General features: G+C 37.5%; 1 protein-coding gene across 2 annotated transcripts; it reads left to right on the top strand.

The window, feature by feature from the left end:
- The first annotated feature begins 1,448 nt into the window (after positions 1–1,448).
- LOC148860953 (Cytidine/deoxycytidylate deaminase family protein) lies at positions 1,449–19,965 on the top strand. 2 transcript variants are annotated; one of them, XM_088986585.1, is made up of 6 exons: positions 1,504–1,832; positions 7,861–7,920; positions 8,574–8,764; positions 17,464–17,504; positions 19,399–19,503; positions 19,605–19,965. In XM_088986585.1, exons 1-6 carry the CDS (start codon positions 1,817–1,819, stop codon positions 19,675–19,677), a joined length of 486 nt encoding a protein of 161 aa, XP_088842711.1. In that variant the 5' UTR covers positions 1,504–1,816; the 3' UTR covers positions 19,678–19,965. The 2 variants fall into 2 exon arrangements, with proteins under 2 accessions (XP_088842710.1, XP_088842711.1); XM_088986584.1 differs by lacking the exon at positions 17,464–17,504 and having other exon boundaries at positions 1,449–1,832.
- The last annotated feature ends 358 nt before the right edge of the window (positions 19,966–20,323 follow it).

Here is a 20,323-nt window from a genome sequence, read left to right on the forward strand (position 1 = left end):
AAAGTCAATCAAAGTTTCATTTAAAAATAATGAAAATAATAACAGTTATTAAACTTACTACAAATGATTAATAAAATAAGTTTATTAAAAATATTTGTTCATATTAAATTAATGATAATAATGTTTTATAAATCAACATTAAATAAAAATACAATTATTAAAATTTTAAATATTAACAATAACTTTGAATACTTTTAAGTAATTAATAACAAATATTGATTATTAATTTATCAATTAATTAATAATAAATAAAATTATTCAATCTTTCATATTTTCTGTCCCCACTAGTGTTATATATATAGATACCTTATTTAGCATCGTATTAGAAAATGTTTGCTATTATTCTAGTCACCATTCTCTTAAGCAAATTAGCAATTAGCCAAATTATTACTAGGCCTAACATTTTTGTAACCAAGAAGTCGCACAAGGAATCCTTCCACACAAATTTTTATGCAATCCCCCACTCTCCGATAGCTACCCTTCTTGGATGGATAGCAATTCAATGTCAATAGGGCAGCCCAAGATTAATGACAGGCACAATTGACCTGTAATTTGGTATAATGACATAAATACCCCGAATTTTTAATTGCAACACTTGATTAGCTTATAGATATTGAAGTCCATTTATTAATGTTCCGTCAGTTAAACATTATATAATGTTAAATATCCTTTTTCATGTATTTTTAATATCATCCTAAATAATCAAAAGTCTCCCTACAATGACGTTCTCACATGGATAGTAAATAACATATTCAAATTTTCTGATCTCTGATAATGATTTAAAAAATATAAAAAAGGGCATTTTTAATATTATGTAATATTTAACTAATAAAATATTAACGGGTGAACCCAAAGTATATTCAAGTATTGCAATTCAAATTTTAAATTACCTATATATCAATATCCCCAAAGTATAGGTATCTATATATAATTTACCCAAAATAAAATGATGATAGAGGACTATGCAAATTCTGTATGTATTTGGTATACCTTCCCCCAAGATGAAGTTCAGCCACGGGGAAGCATACGAGGGCGTTAATCAAAACATACGCTCTTTCAAGTTGCGGAAGCTAGAAAGTGCAACAGGTGAAAATAATTTTCTGATAAACTTTTTCTTTTTCAGTTCAGTTGTTCATTCAGTAACAAACTGAGATGTTTGTTTGGGGCGCAGTCTACTTATCCCTGAATGTATTCTCTTTTGGTAAATGATGAGCCGAAGCGTGTAGGTTAATGAGTGAATGTGAAGAAATTATCCATCGTTTCCTTTCCTGTCACACCGCATTGCGCTTTTGCTTGATTATATCCTTCTATTTCTTGACACGTGTCTTTCAAATCTTTCTTTTATTCGAAACAAAAAAAAAAAAAGATAAGTTTTCATTGAGTCCACCTCAGAAATTTTTATGAGTTGGTGGAGCCGGTGAATACGTATGTATCTTCGTCAGAAGATTCTGGAAGATTAAAAATTCCAAAAATAAAAAAAAAGAGTACAACTACTCACCCTCCAAGGCTGAGTTGGGTACTTGTCTTTTCGCCTAACTGTTGTGTTGGGTCGTGGTCGGATTCGACCAAATTACCGTTTTTTCATTGTGAAGTTAAAGAAGAAAGTGGGAACTGGGAAGGGAGAGACGGAGTCTGAACAAACCAAAACGGAAGAAATACGAATCCTGAAGAGATAGGAGTCCTGATTTGCTCTCTCTCTCTCTCCTTCTTCTTCTTCTCTCACCTTTCCCCTTCCATTTTATCTCTTCGTTTACGAGTCATTTCCAAATACTCGTAGTCGGCTTTTACTTGACTCAATCCGATTTCTGTTGCCAGCATGGAAGAGGCTAACGGTAAATTCCCTCTTCGAATCTTTTCTTTTCCTTTATCATTTTCGTTCTAGTTCTTGATTCGTTTATTCGATCTGATTTTCCGTCTCTCTTTTTGCATCTTTCTTTTTCTTCTGCCTGGGTATTTTACTGGTTTCATGATGCTTTTTGTCGATGTGTAGTTCTCAACAGGGGTAAGCTTTAAATCGATATTAATTGCTTTGGTGCTTTTTTTTTTTTTTTTTTTTCTGCTGGGTATTTCTGAAAGTATAACTAAACTCTTGTTAGAAGTTGCAACTATAGGCCATACCTGTCTTATGGGTATTCGCAAGGTTATAATTTTAGGACATTTTATGGCGTCCTTATTCTCTTGCTCTTCACCCACAACGTGGTCTTGAGTTCCAGAGTTCTTGAAAGATATTTGTATTTCAGATGTAACTGATAGTTTCTTTGAATGAATTGGCCCTCGGGCTTTATCAAAAAAAAAAAAAAATCTCTTTCTCTCACTCCTATCTCCCCGTTGGTTAAATGGATTGTTATGCTCTTTTTAGATGTAATGTAATTTTTGTAGAAAAATGTATTTGTATTTTATTATTTTAGTCATATTCATTTTTTGCTTTTTATGTGTGTGTTTGTTTGTTTGTTTAATTTTTCGTTAATCTCCTTTTCCATTCAGTTTTGTTCTCTCATTCTTAAATATATTCCTAGGGTTGCGTAATTGGTGTTTATATGATGGATCTTCATATTCCTTGGATATCTATGTACCTTTCTGTGTATTTACTTTCTCATTTGGTTCTGAGTGGGGAACAAAAAGGCATTTGGGCAAGAGAGCGGATTCTTTTACGGGAGAACCTGTAGGGGCTGCTTTATAAGGGATACAATGGTAGGAAGGTGCACCCAGAATGTTTAGATTAACGAGTTTAGACTGCGCTTGGTAAGAGTGCAAATGCAAACATGTTTTCTTCAGTAAAATGCAAACTTGGTTTGGTTTTGCGTTCAAAAATTTTCTATTCTTACCAAATGTATTTGGTTGTGACGAATACAAACATGGATTTCAAGACTGGAATTTACCCGTTTTTTTTACATCGACCAACTTTAAATGCAAAAGTTTACTTCCTTTTTTATATACAAACATGTCAGGAAATACAAATTTATTGTCATTTTCAGTATACAAAAATGTTTTTACCAAATGCCTGCAAAATTGAACCTAAGAGCAAATTCTTTTCGGTTCAGTGTTTGCACACTCTTACCAAACACAACCTTAATGTCACATCATCACTGGATGGACAGAGCCAAACGTCCAAGTGTGGCCCTTGGGAGAGAAATTTGTACCTTGTAAAGTCTATTTGTAGGCCCAAGGTTGGGTGAAAACTGTGAAGAGGTAACAGTATAGACAAATATTGATGGGTCTAGGGACAGCCAGGAGGGAGCTGCTCGTGACAGGAGCATGGCTTCCCAAAGTTTTGAAAATATAGCCCTGATTAACTCAGTGATTTAAAAGGCATGCCTAGGCGCATAGGTGAGGCACATTTTAGGGTATGCGCCTCGCCTAGGTCCTAGGTGCGGCCCTTTCAAAAGGCGCACGCCTGGTGTGCCTGATGCGCAGGCGCCTTGCGCCTTTTGAAAATTTAATGCTTTTTTTTTGAACCTAGTGGCTGGTCAGGGGCTGCACCGTCAGACCCCCATGCCACGCCCCTTGAGGCAAGCCCAAACAAGTCCATGTTAAGGTCTCAAATTCTTAATTCTCATATAAGAATAATAATTTTATAATTTTAATTGCTTTTTAAGATGATATTTTATAATTCTTAATTTTATAAATGTCCCTCGAGGCCACCCCCTATTTTCTAATGTTGTTCATTCATTCATCCTAATAAAATATTTTCTTAAAAAGCAATTAAAATTATAAAATTATTAATTTTTATATGAGAATTAAGAATTTGAGACCCTAACACAGGCTTATTTGGGCTTGTCTCGAGGGACATGGCACAAAGGCGGCTCATAGAATCAGGAATGTAATATGTTTTACATCACATTAGCTACTTGAAGTAATGCAATTGAGGAAAAAAAAGAGATTGTGGGTTTTACATGCTTGAAAATGTTTTATATGTTTGGTTTTATTTTTAAATTCTCATTTGAATATGCTTTACATGCTATGTTTATGTATTTTAATTTTAGATAATGGGTTTTTTGAAACATTTATTTTAAAATTTAAGTTTATATTTTTTATTAATATTGTGTTTAATATTTTTTTTGATTTTTTGGCACTTTTTATTTTTTAGCATTTTGTTTTTGTATTTTGGCGCCTTGCGCACTCCTCGCCTTGTGCCTTACGCCTCGGACGCAACTTGGCCCCTGCGCCTTTTTTGTGCCTTGTGCTTTTAAAACATTGCATTAGCTGCACTTGATGGTTGGAACTTACTGAGATCATCAACATGATATTTGATTATACATTAGGAATACATTGTGACTTGGTGCTGAACTGGCACCCTAGTACACATTTTATGCCTTTAGTAGCAGGCACACAATTATTGGTATTTATACATGGTTAGGTGCACAATGCAAATGCAAGTTGCACTTCGTATTCTGTCTCATTGGGTGGTGGAATTTTAAGATTTGGATCAAGTTCTTAGTACTTATTTATTTGATTTTCTTTTTCTTTCTAATTTTGGAGGATGATTCACAAGTGATGATAGGGAGAAAAGGGGTACCTTGGACCTTATGATCCTTTGTTAGAGATATAAGATATTTCACCTGATTAAGATGCCATTTTAGAATTCGGATAGAATCCTAGATCCGCTTGCTAAATCAAGGGCAAAAGAGAGGTAAATAGCAATATTGTCAGTCTTGGACCATTTGCAAACCCAGAAAGGCTACTAGGCTTTGAGAATATGTGGCTTACATCCCCATAATTTGTGCAAAATTTGAAGGATTGGTGGAGGGAGGAGGTGCCTAAGGGAAATTGGGAGGGTGTAAAATTCCATAGGAAACTACAGAAGTTGAAGTTGAAAATTAAAGAATGGAACTTACATGTATTTAAGAGAATTGAAGAAAGGAAACCCAATTTGATAAGTCAAATTGATGATTTGGATAGTAAGGAAGAGCAAGGCACTTTGAGGGAAGGGGAAAGGAATGGATCTATCAAAAGCTCCTGGCCCGGATGGCTTCACCATGGCTTTCTACCAAGATGCTTAGGAATGGATTAAGGAGGATCTTATGGAAATGTTTGAGGAGTTCTATTATTGAGGGATTATTAACCAAGGTGTTAATGCCACATTTATTGCTTTGATCCCTAAGAAACTAGGCACTAGTCATCCTAAGGATTTTGGGCCAATCAGTTTGGTAACAAACCCCTACAAAATATTGGCTAAAGTGCTATCTCTATGGTTGAAAAAGGATCTTCCTACAATCATTTCTCATTTCCATGGGGCTTTCATTCAGGAGAGGTAAATTAGTGATCAAATTCTTATTGCCAATGAATGCGTTGAGGACTTTAAAAAGTCAGGCAGGAAAGGAATTGTGTGTAAATTGGACTTAGAGAAGGCCTATGATTATGTGGATTGGGAGTTCTTGCTTGAAATTATGGATACATGAGATTTTGGTGCAAGATGGTGTAAATGGATAAGAGGGTGCTTGGAGACGTGCCACTTTTCGGTGTTGGTGAATGGAAGAGTGGAGGTTTTCTTTAGTGCCCTAAGGGGAATGAGGCAAGAGGGCCCACTTTCCCCTTTTTTTACTCTTATTGCAGAGGTGTTTAGTAGATTGATCTTGAGGCGGATGAAGGAGGGCTAATAAAGATGGAGGATAGGAAGAGATAGGGTTGGGGTGACTCATCTACAATTTGCAGACAGCATCACAATTTTTTGTGAAAATGGGGGAGAGTAATGCAAGGAATTTGAGATTGTTGGTGAATCTTTTTGAGAGAATGACAAATTTAAAGGTAAACCTTAGCAAGAGTTTGGTTGTTGGTGTCAATATTAGTCAATCTAAGACTGAAATTTGGGCTAGAGAGTTAGGGTATAATTCAACGGGTGGCCATTGAAATATTTGGGGCTTCCTTTGGGAGTGAATCCTAGAGCATCATCTTTTTGGGACTTGATGGTGGAGAAATTTGAAAGGAAATCATCGGGATGGAAGAGAAACTACATCTTCTTGGGAGGTAGGATAACTCTTATTAAATACACATTGGCTAATCTTCCAATTTACATATTGGCTAATCTTTGACTAGTCTTCCGATTTACTATCTTTCAGTCTTCTGCATGCCTCGGGTCATAGTGAAAAAATTTGAGAAAATAATGAGGGACTTTGTTTGGGAACTTGGGGAGGATAAGAAAGATCACTTAATCAGATGGGAGGTGGTGTATAGAAGTAAAGAGTATGGTGGTTTTGGGCTGGGAAGATTAAAAAGAAAAGAACTGGGCTCTTTTGGGGAAATGGCTTTGGAGGTTTCAAGGGAGACAGACAAACTTTGGCATAGAGTGGTTGTGAGCATTCATGGGCTTTCAGAGAATGGTTGGGTGCTGGAATTTCTAACAGTGCCTCCAGTATCTCCTTAGAAGGCTATTCACAATTTTTTTTTTTTTTGATCAATAAGGGCTATTCACAATTTTTTTGATATCACACCAGGTATGATATCAATTCAGGAAACAAAATCAGATTTTGGGAGAACCTATGGTTAGGGGAAACTCCTTTAATGGAGTCTTGTCCTTCCTTGTTTGCTATTTCATCTTTCAAAGGCAGACCTATATCTGAGTTTTTAGTTCATTCCCCTTCTCAGTCTGGAGTTGGATGGAATTTGGGTTTCCATAGGAATGTGAGGGATTCAGAGGTGGATCTTGTGTCACAATTGCTTCTTTTGTTGGACAGTGTTTTCTTAGATAATAGCAGCAGAGTAGATAGCTGTTTATGGATGGGTAATTCCTTCGGAATCTTCACTTGTGCTTCCTTTTTGAAATTGTTGGTTTCCCCTTAGCCGATCATTTTGCTAAGCAAGGGGTCAATAGAGGGAATTGTTTTTGGGCTCATTTGTAACTGTTAGAAATAGTGTCTTATTGTCTTGAGATCATGGGGTAGCCAAGGCTACTCATATTATTGCAACTCTTATTTCTAATTAATAAAAGATTTTTCTGTTGTTAAAAAAATTACATATATAAGTTGTGTCTGTTTCTGGTTTTCATACAAGTGACTGAGGTTCAAGTCTTGTAAAGCACGGCTTTTCAATATATATAGTCTTGTAGCATAATTATAATATCCTAAGTGTAAGGTTCCAATTTCAAGTTCCTCTTTTTGTCATTTTTGAAATTATGATAAAGCAATGACCTTGTCAGGTCATTCAAAACTGTTTCACTTGCCAAAGCCCAAACAACTTTCATTCAACAATTTGTCCAAGTCAATGGTGGGTCTCCCAGTTTTTCAAAAATTTGAAAACTAGGGATCTAAAAAGTAAAAACCAGAATGGTCACTACATTCCCAGTTCTGATGGTTCAATTATCAGGTCTCACCCAAGTCTCAACACTGATAATAGAGAATTTTCGCACATTTATCCTGCTGCCACAGAGTAGTAGTTGGATGATTGAATATATTTTTGTATTGGTGTAAGGGGTGCTTGACTGGGGAAAGGGTCAAATGATTTTGCTAAGAAGATTATTGTACATATTGTTTCTATCCTTGATAAAATGCTTTCTTGTTGCCAATTAAGAAAGGGCCATTGCCTAATGATGGTCCTGGCCGTCCAGTGCCTTGGGATGGGAGGGGTAAGACCGGATGTGGACCTAATCTTTGTCATTCTTTTTTTGGCACAAAGTGTCTGTTCTCAAACCTGAAGCCATGTTATCATTATTGTGAGCTCAAGATTTTACCGTTGCACTAAGCAATGTTCCCTTTATTGTTTTTGTTACTTTTTTTTTTCCAGTTTACTGGTGTGATTACAGTGGCAATTCAATGTCATTGTAATTTTAAATTAGCTGATTATGCCAATTTGTTTTAAGCTTATAGAAATGGGAATTGTTGACTTATTTGTGTTATCCCTTCTGTTTTCTTGTTTTATTTTCCCCAGTGGTGGAAGCCAGGGATGGAACCATTTCTGTAGCTTCTGCATTTTCTGGTCATCAAGAAGGTAATGGTGGAACCTTTTTATCACCTTCTATCACATTGTATTCAAATTTTGTTTTATTTCATCGGAAAAGGAAATGATCGGTATTGATACACAAGATTAACAAATATTACAACTTTAAAGTCAATCCCTTTCTTTTTTTCTTCTTTTTATATTTTGGAGGGATACTTGCATACTACTTGTTGTAAAAGTCTAATGACCCTAGTGATAGACCATGGTGTGGTCTCTCCAAAAATTTTCTATGCCAAAACCAACAATCAAATGATCCATCCATTCTATGGATCCTTTATTATTCTGTTGGATTACTAGCCTTTGTTTCTTTTATCTTAAAAATTGGATGACTATAATTATGCCATTAAATTATTTTTCTACCAGCAGTATTTGATGAACCAAGCCCAATCCTGCACAGCAAGGTATTGTATTAAAATAAAAAAGACTTGCATCCCCAATCCTGCACAGCAAGAAGCTGTGCCTTCACCAAGCCCATCTATACAAAAAGTAATTTAATGGTATATAGATATGGAGTAATCATGCTTATGGTTTACCTTTTGGTATCTAAAATTTCTACTTGTAAATGGTTAAAGCTAGTTAAACTGGACATATGTTGTTACATATCGGTAAGTATCATACTTTTCTTTCTTGTTTTGGTCAACCAGCTGTACAGGATCGTGATCACAAATTTTTGTCAAGAGCAATTGAGGAAGCATACAAGGGGGTAGAGTGTGGTGATGGAGGCCCTTTTGGTGCAGTTGTTGTTCGTAATGATGAAGTAGTTGTGAGTTGTCACAACATGGTTTTGAAACACACAGACCCTACTGCCCATGCTGAAGTAACTGCTGTAAGAGAGGTTAGGCCAAAAACCAAGGAAAAAGCATTAGCTATGTGATTTATTTAGGTTTGTGGTAAATGTTATTATTCCATTTTACTCAATGATGAAGTTATACCAAGAGCTTTGCAGTAAGACCTGTCTTACAAGAAGTGAGCACTTCCCAGCAAATGGGTTCTGCATTGGAGATCTATTATCAGAAGTGATCCGATTACCCAGACTGCAGTCGAAGTTGCATTATTTTGGTAGATGCTATAAGCGTTCCGTTCCCAAAATAAGCTTCATATAGTCAATGGTTACAATTATTTGATAAGCTGAATGTTGGTAGAAGAGACTTAGGTGGGGATTTATTCAATTTGTGTGAACACTGTCCCAGGTTCCATTAAAGGCAGAAAAGGGAGAGGGAGACTGCATTCCAAATATCTCCTGGTTCACAAGAAGTGAGCATGTCCAATTTGATGGATTCCACCTTCAATATCTCCTACATCAGAACAGAGTCAGCAGACCTGATTATATAATTTAGTTTCTGATTGAATACATTATTTGGGCAGGTGGAAAAATCTTTTCAATTCCCAAAATAAAATCTAAATAAAGGGTGGTACAACTATTTGATTAACTATATGTTGGTATGGGAATCATACAAAGGATCTATCTATTGTGTGCTTCCCCCTCACACAGTCAATAGGGTTGAGGGGGAATACTGCATGCCTAATATAACTACAGGTCAGTGGCTAGGGCCTTGAAACCTTCCTTTCCATAATTTTTTATATTAAAATATTGTGGTTCTGCTGCTAAAATACACTTGTTGTTTTTCCTGTTCCCTCCCCAATGTGCTGGTTAAATATTTCACCATTTGTAAATGCGTTGAAGATCATTATACTTTGTATTCTCCTAGGTCTGGAACAAGGGGAACTGCTTTTAGCATTATTTTAATTATTTGGAAAATCCAGATAAATTTCTTGAGCATGGGAGAAAAGTTTTGTGTTCAAAGTGCTGACTGCTTTAATTAGCATCTAGATTTTACTGCCATATTGGTTTTCTTAAGAGTTTCATTTGTACCCTATGGGGTGTATTGACCTTTTTTTTAAATCTTATAGGAGTTTCCTTTTGGCTATAAACCTGTTTTCAATTGAGTGCACACTCATCGAATAATGACCACGTAGAAAGTTTTGATGAAGACATTGCCATTTTGGTGCAAAGTTAGCTTTCCTGGGTGGTTCCTATGATATTATCCATTTTTCCCCTAGCCTACATTCAATTTTTTCTCTAGAATCTAGATGCCTATTTGGGGAATTGAAAGTCCTAACATAGTGAGGGGGCCATTTTGTTTTGTTTGTGATAATATTAAGAATGAGTTTAATTAGTTCAACATTGCACTTAAATTAGTTCATTTTCATGTAAGGATGTGATTTTATGACAAATTTATTTATATGGACATTTTAAGCTTTTTGATAAATGAATGCATTTATTTATATCTTCCATTTTGATATGAAATGTGATTCCTTTCTGATGAACTTGTAGGCGTTTTGACTGTAATGAGGTTATTTGTATGCAGTTTAATGAACATGATATTTCTAGGAAAGTAGTTATTATAGATCCAAGAAAATGGCTGATTCTAGGAGAAGGTAGGTGTTAGAAAGTTCCAACTTCCAACTTCCAAGTAGATTCAAATATGGACATGAAAAGCCTAATTATGCTTTAAGGCTGTTCTATCTTTTGGAGTTTTTGGGAGCTAAACAATAAGGTTAGTAACTGTTTTGCAGGCACAAATAGTAAGATTATGGTGAATAACTCTACCATCAAGAGTTGTGTATTTATTGCATTGAGAATTTGCAAGGAACATTCTAGGGCTCTTGTAGCCTCTCAAATGTGGTCATGGGTAAGATATTTTTTTTGAAGGCAAGGTAAAAAAATTTATTGATGAAAGATGAAAATGTTACAAATTCCTGGAGCCCCACACACAGGAAGAAGACATTACAAACTCCAAATAGACCGAGTACAAAGCAACTGGAAGTCTGGAACAGATTCTGAGATTTAAACTTAGGGGTAACAGACATCTAAGAAGCAAGTTTAGACACTGCAGCCTGAATTAACTCCTCCGGATTTCTCACTTTGTTGCAGAAAATCCTGTTGTTTCTTTCAGTCCATAAAGTCACTAAAACAGCCACAGGAATGGTTCTCCAGATCAGATTACCCTTTTTCTTCAGACCAGGTGATTTCCAGCAGTATAAAAGGTCCTTAACAGAGCCAGGCATAACCCAGCAAACCCCAGCCACCTTGAGAAAGTGCTCCCAAACTCTTGCAAAGATCGAACAATGGATGCCAAGGTGATTAACCGTCTCTTGCAAGAGCCACATAGGCCACAGTTAAGATCTGAAATCTGAACCCCTCTCCTAACCAAGTTAGCTCTTAACAAGCACTTATTTAGTGTCATCATCCAAACCAGAAAATTATGCTTAGATGGGCTGACAGAATTCCACATCTGCTTACTTGGGAAATCAGAAATATTTGTTCTACTCAGTTTTGAGGCCAAGGATTTAACAGTAAAAGCACCATCACCATTCCATCTCCACCTCCACTCATCCTCCAGATTAACCGAGATAGATTGCCTCTGTAACAGTTGCAGAAGGTCCAACAGCTGGTCCATCTCTCAATCAAAAAGATTTCGTCGGAAGAGGGGGCACCAGGAGATTAAGACTACATTGTAGGAGTCAGCAACTGGGGCCTCAGGACTAAGGGCACATTGAAAGAGAAGAGGAAAGGCTACAGCAAGAGGAATGTCTAAACACCAGGAGTCCTTCCAAAAGTTCAACCTATCTCCCCTACCAATCTTGAGAGCTAGGCCATCAGAGAAAGCTGGAAAGGATTTCATAATTCCTTTCCAAAGGGAGCACCCCCATCTCTGAAAAGGATCTAAAGATTTCCAATTACCCCAGTCCACTCCATATTTAGATGCAATTAGGGACCTCCACCAGGCATTCCTCTCAACACTGAAGCTCCAAAGCCATTTGCTGAGAAGAGAAGAGTTAAATACCTTGGACTTCCTTATGCCCAAGCCTCCGTCCTCCATAGGGAGGCAAACCTGATCCCACTTAACAAGATGGATTTTTCCTTCTTCCTCCTAACCCCTATCCACAGAAAATTTCTCTGAAAGGGACTCCAGCTTCTTTGCAATTTTGGATGCGATGGGAAAGAGGGATAAGAAATAGGTGGGTAGGTTTGAAAGAGTACTTTTTAGGAGAGTAACTCTACCCCCGAGGAAAGATACTTATTGTCAACATAGTCACATGTAGTGGTCAAGGGAGAGAGAATTTCCTATCATGCAAATTTAGAACTATCACATACTGTTCAACATTGGAATATGCAAAGCTTCATGATATGTAAATGAAGGGATTCGTGAGATACATATACATTGTCAGTTCTAATCTGGCATTTGTTACTTTGAACTGGCAGAGATTGATTCAAGATGCAATTGAAAGGGCAATACTAGAACTCCCATTGTTTAAAACCAACCAATGTTTCAAATAAGATCAAATAGATCAATTATTGTAAATGTAGAATATAAAATACTCTTCCGCATAAACTTCGAGTCCTATGGGATTGGAATTAGTATAATTTAAGAAAATCTCTTCGAGACAAAAATCTAGGCATAGATGGATAAAGGAAGGGGATGGGAACACCAGATTTTTCCATGAAATGGAGGAAGAATCATGTATCTTCTTTGGAAATAGATGGCATAGTGATCAATCAAAGAGAAGGGATTAAAAAGGCTTTTGTGCAACATTTTAAATCTATCCATAGGAACTTGTGCTTGAGGGACTGGAATGGTCTTTTTCCTTAATTGGGGATCTAAGGAACTTTCTTGAGAATGATTTTGAGCTGGAAGAGGTAAAGGAGGCAATCTTTTCCATGAACTGATCAAAAGCACATGACCTTGATGTATTTACAATGGCATTTTACCAAGATTGTTGGGATATTTTAAAAGATGATTTAATGGAGGCCTTTGGTGAATTCTTTGAAGGGGGTGTTTTAAATCCTGGAATAAATGCTACTTAGTAGTGATTGATAAAAGGACTGGGCTAATCACCCAAAGGCTTTAGACTATTCAACTTTATAACCAGCCTATATAAGATCGTAGCCAAGGTGTTTTCCGTGAGACTTGGGAAAGTGTTGTCCTATATCAGTACACAAAATCATGGAGCTTTTGTGTAAGGCAGACAAATTGCTAATCAAATCCTTATTGATAATGAGAGTGTGGAAGACTTAAAAAGGTCTAGAAGGAAAGGTGTGATCTGTAAACTAGACATTGAAAAACCATATGATCTGGTTGATCAGGTGTTTCTGCTCGAAACACTTCATTTTTATGGTTGTGGTGAGAGATGGCACAAATGGGTTAGAGGGTGTTTCCAGTCTCAACTTTCGCCAATTGGCTGGTTGTAGACTTCTTTCCTGCTCATACAGGACTTGGGAAAGGATACCCTCTTCCACCCTCATTACGGATGTATTTAGTAGAATGATTTTAATTACAAATAGGTTGCATTTAATCAAAGGATGGAGAATGGGGAAAGAAAGGGTTGTGGTTACATGTTTGCAATTTGCAAATGTTATCATTCTATTCTATGATGTGGGAGACACTCAATGGATTAGGAACTTGAAACTTGTAGTGGAGTTGTTTGGGCAGATCTTAAACCTCAAGATATGTCTTGGTAAAAGTTGTATAGCCAGAATTAATTTGGAGGAGAGGGAGTTAAGGGAGTTTGTGGATATCCTAGAATGCATAGCTTCTTCCTAGCCAATGAAATCTCTTGGGTGGCCCTTTGGAGCTAACTCTTTTTTTTTTTGATGAATAATAATAGGTTTATTGATTTATAAGCAAATTAGAGTGAGTTCATACATCATCCCAACGAGAGGCGCGAGCTGCAACCCCTCCTTGAAACTTACAAGTAAACTAGGAAAGAAAAACAAGAATCACAACTGAGCCAAAAATAATTCTTCCCTATTTACCCCTTGCTTAGCTAACACATCTGACAAGGTATTTGCTGATCTCCCCACCCTCTGTACAGTGACCAACATATTCCTTGTCAATTCATTCTTGTATCGCCACATAGCCTCTTCAGAATTTTTCAACCAACCCACCACCACTTTGGAATTCCCCTCGATTATTAGGTGTTGTACCGCCAGCTGGTTTGCAAATTGGACCCCTTGTACAGTAGCTAAAAGTTCTGCCTTGATGGAATTCCCAATTCCCAAAGGACCTGAGTAGAGCAACAAAATCTCTCCCTTCTCATTTCTCAAAGCACCCCCCACTCCGGATAATCTTGGATTACCCATGTTGCTTCCGTCAAAGTTCAACTTAATTGAGCCTTCGGGTGGAGGAGACCAGCTTGTAATTGATTTGGCCTTTAAAGATGAACACCTTGCTACTGCTGACCAATTTCTCCAAATGTCATTAAAGGAGAATTGATGAAAGATTTCTAAGGTCTTCAGCCAATGTATTGCCCTATTTAACACACAATCTTTCAAATTTTGGCTGTTCCTTTCCTTATCTTGAAAAATTATGAGATTCCTTTCTTCCCAAAGAGTCCAAGTCAAGGCAGCACGAGCACATCTCCACATTATTTTCCCTATTTTTGAGGCCAATAAAAGGTAGAATGGTTGAAGAGCATGTGAACTGCTGCTGGTAGACTCCAACTACCCCCAAACAACGAAAGTAGCCAAGCCCAAAGGTCTGCAGAAAAGGGACAAGATACTAATAGATGGTAACAATCCTCACCGTGAGCTCTACAGAGGATACACCAATTAGGAAAAATACAGGGAAAAGGTCTTCTCTTTTGTAGATTGTCTAAAGTGTTTACTTTCCCATGGAAAACTTCCCAACAAAAAGCCATAATTTTTTGGGGGAACTGGCTTACACCAAATTTCTTTTGACAGAAAGGGTTGGTGAGTAGGAAGTTGAGAGATGGACTTGAAAAAAGAAGCACAAGTGAAGGTTCCATTGGGTCTAGGAGTCCAAACCCGCTTATCTAGCTTGGAGGGATCCAAACAAACCTGATTAAGACACCCAAGCAATAAAGAAAGAGACTCAATTTCAGCATCCCTAAGTCCTCTACGAAACCCAAAATCCCAAGTAGGATCTAAGGGTGTTCCCAAAGGTGAGACAAATTTTGAGACCACCTCTTTTTTGTACAAAGAAATAGAAAAAAGCGAAGGGAACAAATCCTTTAACGGTGAGTCTCCTACCCAAATATCCTCCCAAAAAAGGATAGAGTTGCCAGAACAAACTTCATACTTGATAAAATTGAGGAATTGAGGAAGGGTGTTGTGAATAGCCTTCCAAGGTGCTGTTAGGTTAGCTTGCCTCGATACACCAGCATCCCATCCATTCTCTGACCTCCCATGAATGCTTCCCACCTCCTCATGCCACAATCTCTCTCTTTCCAAAGGCCATCTCCACAACCATTTCCCTAACAGAGTTTGATTCTTTCTAGTTACCCTCCCAATTCCCAAACCCCCCTCTTCTTTACTTCTGCAAACAATTTCCCAATTAACCAAATGATCCTTTCTTTCTTGTCCCGGCTCCCATAAGAAGTCTCTCATCAATTTCTCCAGCTTCCTAGCTTCCCTAACTGGTATCCTAAAGACAGACAAATAATAGGTAGGTAAGTTAGCCAAGGTTTATTAGGGTAATTCTTCCTCCTAAAGAGATATAGTTCCTCTTCCATGAGACTAATATCTTCTCAAACTTTTCTAACACTGGGGTTCAAAATCTACTCTCCCTAGGATTTGCCCCTAAAGGAAGCCCTAGATATGACATAGGCCAAGCAGAGGTGGAACACTCAAGACACTCCACAATAGCCTCGACCTCCCCTACCTCTAAATTTATACCTGCTACGCAATTCTTTTCCAGATTTATTCTCAAATTAGAGACACTTTCAAATCCTTTTATTAGCTCCTTTAGGTTTGCTACCTTTTCACTAAGACCTCCTTCACAAAAAATCATTAGGTTGTTTGCAAACTGAAGGTGGGTGACGGGGACTTGGTGTCTCCCTATTCTCCAATGGATCTAACTCTAAGGACCATTCTTTTTGGAACCAAGTGTTAGATTTTCTAAGAGACAGCAGTGTAGAAGAGAGGCTATATATCCTTGGGGAGTAGAATAACCTTGATTAAGTCCATGTTGTCCAACCTTCTTGTGTATTATTTGTTGGTGCTTAGGATCCCACAAAAAGAGGGTAAGGAAATTGAAAAGATAATGAGGGATCAGTTGTGGGATTCAGGGGAATTAGAAAAGGATCAGCTGATTAAATGGGATGTGGTAAGTCTAAAGTGTAGTGTGGCTTGAGTGTTGGAGGGAAAGAAAGAAAAACTTCTCACTTCTCAGTAAGTGGCTTTGGAGATTACCTGTGGATAAAGAGAGACCCTAGCATAAGGTGATAATCAGCATACATGGTCAATTGGACAATGGATGGGATACAGGAGTGGCTGCTAGGGCCAAAAGGAGCTCCCCCTTGGAAAGCCATCAATGCAATTTTTCCTCAGTTCTTTCATTTTGTAAGGTATGATGTTTGCATCGGTAATCAAGTTAAATTTTGAGAACACATTTGGCAGGGATAAATCCCTTTGAACGATAAATTTCCTACTCTATTTGCCTTATCCAACTTCAAGGGGAGCCTGTTTCAAAATTCGTTCTTTCAAACTCAAGCAATGGTTGAGTGGGACTTGGGCTTTAGGAGAGGGCTAAGGATTCCTGTGGTGTTTGATCTCGTGAATCTTTTTTTTTTTTATCAATAACAGTGAAGTTTTATTAATGATATATAAAATCAGAATTACAAGGGAGGGAGCTAAAAAGTCTTAACTCCCAGCTACCCAAAAAACATCCCGACCATGCAGTGATTACAAAACAGCCCAAAATATAGTGTCTCTGTCTACCCCTTGCCTAGCTAGACCATCAGCCAATGCATTTGCACTTGTCTTTATCCATGTACAATGAATTTCCATGTCCTTGGTTAGCCACTTAAACTTACTCTTTTCATTGCTGTATTTCCAAATCATAGAACTGTCCTCTTTTAGCCAATTCACCACGGTTTCAGAATCACCTTCTATAATCACCTTTTTGATATTCATTTCCTTGACCCTTTGTATCCCTTCAATAGCTCCTAAAATCTCAGCCCTCAAGGAGTCTCCCACCCCAATTGGCCCAGAGTACATGGCTAACAAGTTCCCTTGAATCTTCTTAATGGTGTTGTTTTGGACCATGGGGTCATGGCCCTAAGGTCGAACAGGCAAGACAAGACCTGTTTACATCAGATGGTCTTTATCATTTACCATGTAGAGATCCTTGTATATAGTATAGTTCACCCTTTTTTGCTATAACATTTTGATGCAAACTTGATTTATTAAAAGAGGGAAAGCCTCTCTCTCTCTCTCTCTCTCTCTCTCTCTCTCTCTTCCGCTGCTTTATAATTCTTTTTAGGTTTTAGAAAACATTGTCACTAAAACTCTTATAACTTTTTACACAAAATAAATCCTTACAGAAATTGTTAGTTTCACATAACTTCCTATCAGTATAACTTAGGCTCAGTTTGGGAGGAGTGCAAATACAAGTATGTACCATGCAAAACCTTATATACAGTATTTCTAAACCTTGTATTTGAACTCTTTCCAAACTGAGTCTTGAGTGCATTCAATGTGCTTGTTTATACCTTCTTAATTATTTGTAGGAAAGATACTTGGAACCAGTTTTCCTCGGTGCTTCCCTAAGGTAACTGTTATCTTTCATCATATGGTTATGTGACTCAGATGTGGTACTTTCAAGATGATTTTTGAAAGATGCAGGCATAGTTATTAGCCAAACTGAACTATTTTGTTGCACTTCTCTGCTCTTTGAAGTGAAATGCTCTCACCTCATGTGTTATCATCACATTGGGTGCTAGCTGGTAATATGTTAAGATGAAAATAATGTTAAAGGTTTTCCTTCTTAAGTTTTGTTTGTGGGAGAATCCATAATGAGGATATTCATGTTTCAAGTTTGTCACTAACTGGCTAAGTTTGGAGCTGAGGTACCTTGGGGCTTATGGTTTCTGGCTAGACATGCACAAGAACCTGGAAATTGAAAGAAATCTGAATTGCTCGTTCAGTTGGACTCCCAGATAAGCTACAGCAGATTCCCTTGTCAAGGGATGGAATTTCTAGGGAAAACTTATGTTGAGGTGGGCCTAGACTAGGAAGATCATGTAAGATGAAAGATGAGTGGTCAGATTCAGCCTTCATGTTGTTTCTGTTTGTAGGATAACATCTCGTACAATTGGAATTTAATGAATCTTTGATTACTGTTGCTTACCAAAAACCATCTAGGTAGGTTCTTAGTAGTTAACAATATAGTATGAACACGTGAATTGGGTCAAATGGGTAATCAAAGACGACCAGAAGCCTTGGTTGTGGCCTTAAATCACACTCGAGAGAGGCACTTGCTTAATATCTCACTCAATAGGAAAGTTAGTGATAGGAAGGATAATAAACTTCTCATATTTTTGAATGACCTTAATTCTTCATGAATACTTGTTTCCTTGGAAGTTTTATAATCTGTCATCTCTTAAATGTGTAATTCTTACACATGGTAGAAAAATCAGAATTCAAGCCATCTATCTCTATACATGCCAAAACACTGGTTTAGTTTCTGTACATGGGTAGATAAGGTGAAGGGGCTCTTTGATTCTGCTATATTGCTAGTTACCTTGTTATATGCTGAATTTTTGCCAAAAGGAACTCTGCCACATGACAAACTGAAGCAAGTGGACAAGGGATCTCTAAACAGCCTCGAGTTCAACATATTCAATAAAACCAGAAGCAACTAGTCCAGGACAAGTTGGGGATCTCTGACTGCAATTTTTAGTATAGAATATAGATTGTCATTAAGGGATCTCTAAACAGCGTCGAGTTCAACATATTCACATGTTACCTATCATTACTCGGTGCAATGGTAAAATCCCTGGCTGAGAAGTGTGAGAATAAGGGTTTGAGTTTGAGAGCAGCAACTTTATTAAAGATGCAGGAGGTTAGGTCTTTTTCTAGTCCACCGCTCCATAGACTTGGACTGGCTGGGACCAGCATTGGGTAACGGCATGTAGGAGATGAATCTAGTTAAGCTGATATATCGTAGGGTGTTTCTGAAGTTATTTCTATCCGCTTTTTTTTTTTTTTTTTTTAATAGCTATGGCATTGATTGTAGAGTTTTCCCTCCATCTATTCTTACACTAAGATAATAATTTTTGGAGGAAATTAAAGGCATTGAAATGCGAGTCTGACAACTTGCTGCAAGCAATAGCCTTTTACATGAACACCATATATCTTTGGCTGCAGGGCCCGTAGGTTCATTACAGACCCTGAGATCTGGTTGGGTTTTGGCAAATAGTGACAAGTCCTGCATGTTCATATGAAGGGTTTAACATTTTTCAAGTCAAGAATCCAAATTTGTATTAGATCTATTTTCTCCTTGAGTCCAATAACAAGCTATTATACCTATTCCATATGCAAACCGTACGAGCGTCAAGGTTTTATATGGGTATTTGCTGATACATTTGGAATGTGTAAGGCGCACAAGGTTGCGAATATTTCATCTTATGGATCTCTAATGTGTAAAAAGTCTCCCTGTTTAGGCATGCAAAAAGCTCAACAAAATTGAGCTGTCCGACTGTGAGATATATGCGTCTTGCGAGCCTTGTCCAATGTGCTTTGGAGCAATTCACCTTTCGCGAATCAAGGTCAAAGTGTTGTTCCATTTTCTATTCCTGTTAAAGCACAACATTTTAGGCTGGTTCCCTAACATGGGTTTTCCCAATTTTTGCTCATATGAATGATGCAGAGGCTGGTCTACGGTGCCAAAGCTGAAGCTGCCATTGCCATTGGATTTGATGATTTCATTGCTGATGCATTAAGGGGTACTGGATTCTACCAGAAGGCCCATTTAGAAATAAAAAGAGCCGATGGTAACGGTGCCATCATTGCAGAACAAGTCTTTGAGAAGACCAAAGCCAAGTTTCAAATGTATTGAATTCCTGAATCTCCTTTATGGAGGTGGACTGCCTTATATTAAACTTGCATTTATTTCTGTTTTCTTTTGCCACTGAAAAACTCCCATTGTTCAAGATCAATAATGTGTCTACTCTCAGGAACCTACCTAGTAATAACAATAAAAATTTTCAAAATAATATTATTATATAAAACCTAATAACCAGATAAACAAGTTGACAGGTCAGTGGTTCAGCCGTCAGGCCAATATATCAATGATCGATTTTTTTAATATAATTTATAGGTGAATTGAACAAAGTTGTGACTGGGTTGCTGGTCTGACCGGCTGGGTAAATGATAGGGGCTCAAAACATCGAATTGAAGCAACAGTGTCAATTCATTGTGATAATTGACAAGGCAGCAAGTTGAAATTGTAAATCAACGCAATGGGATGGGCCTGGGGCTAGATCAGGGAAAATTCAATCTTACACGAAAATTTCTAAACCCAATCTCGATTGGAATGTCGGGTGGTGGGGTGGGGGTTTAGTGGCCAACAGGTTAAGGACTCTAAGC

The sequence above is a fragment of the Nelumbo lutea genome, chromosome 4 (assembly GCF_056320005.1).
Source record: "Nelumbo lutea isolate HS-2025 chromosome 4, American lotus-T2T, whole genome shotgun sequence".
Classification (NCBI taxonomy): domain Eukaryota; kingdom Viridiplantae; phylum Streptophyta; class Magnoliopsida; order Proteales; family Nelumbonaceae; genus Nelumbo; species Nelumbo lutea.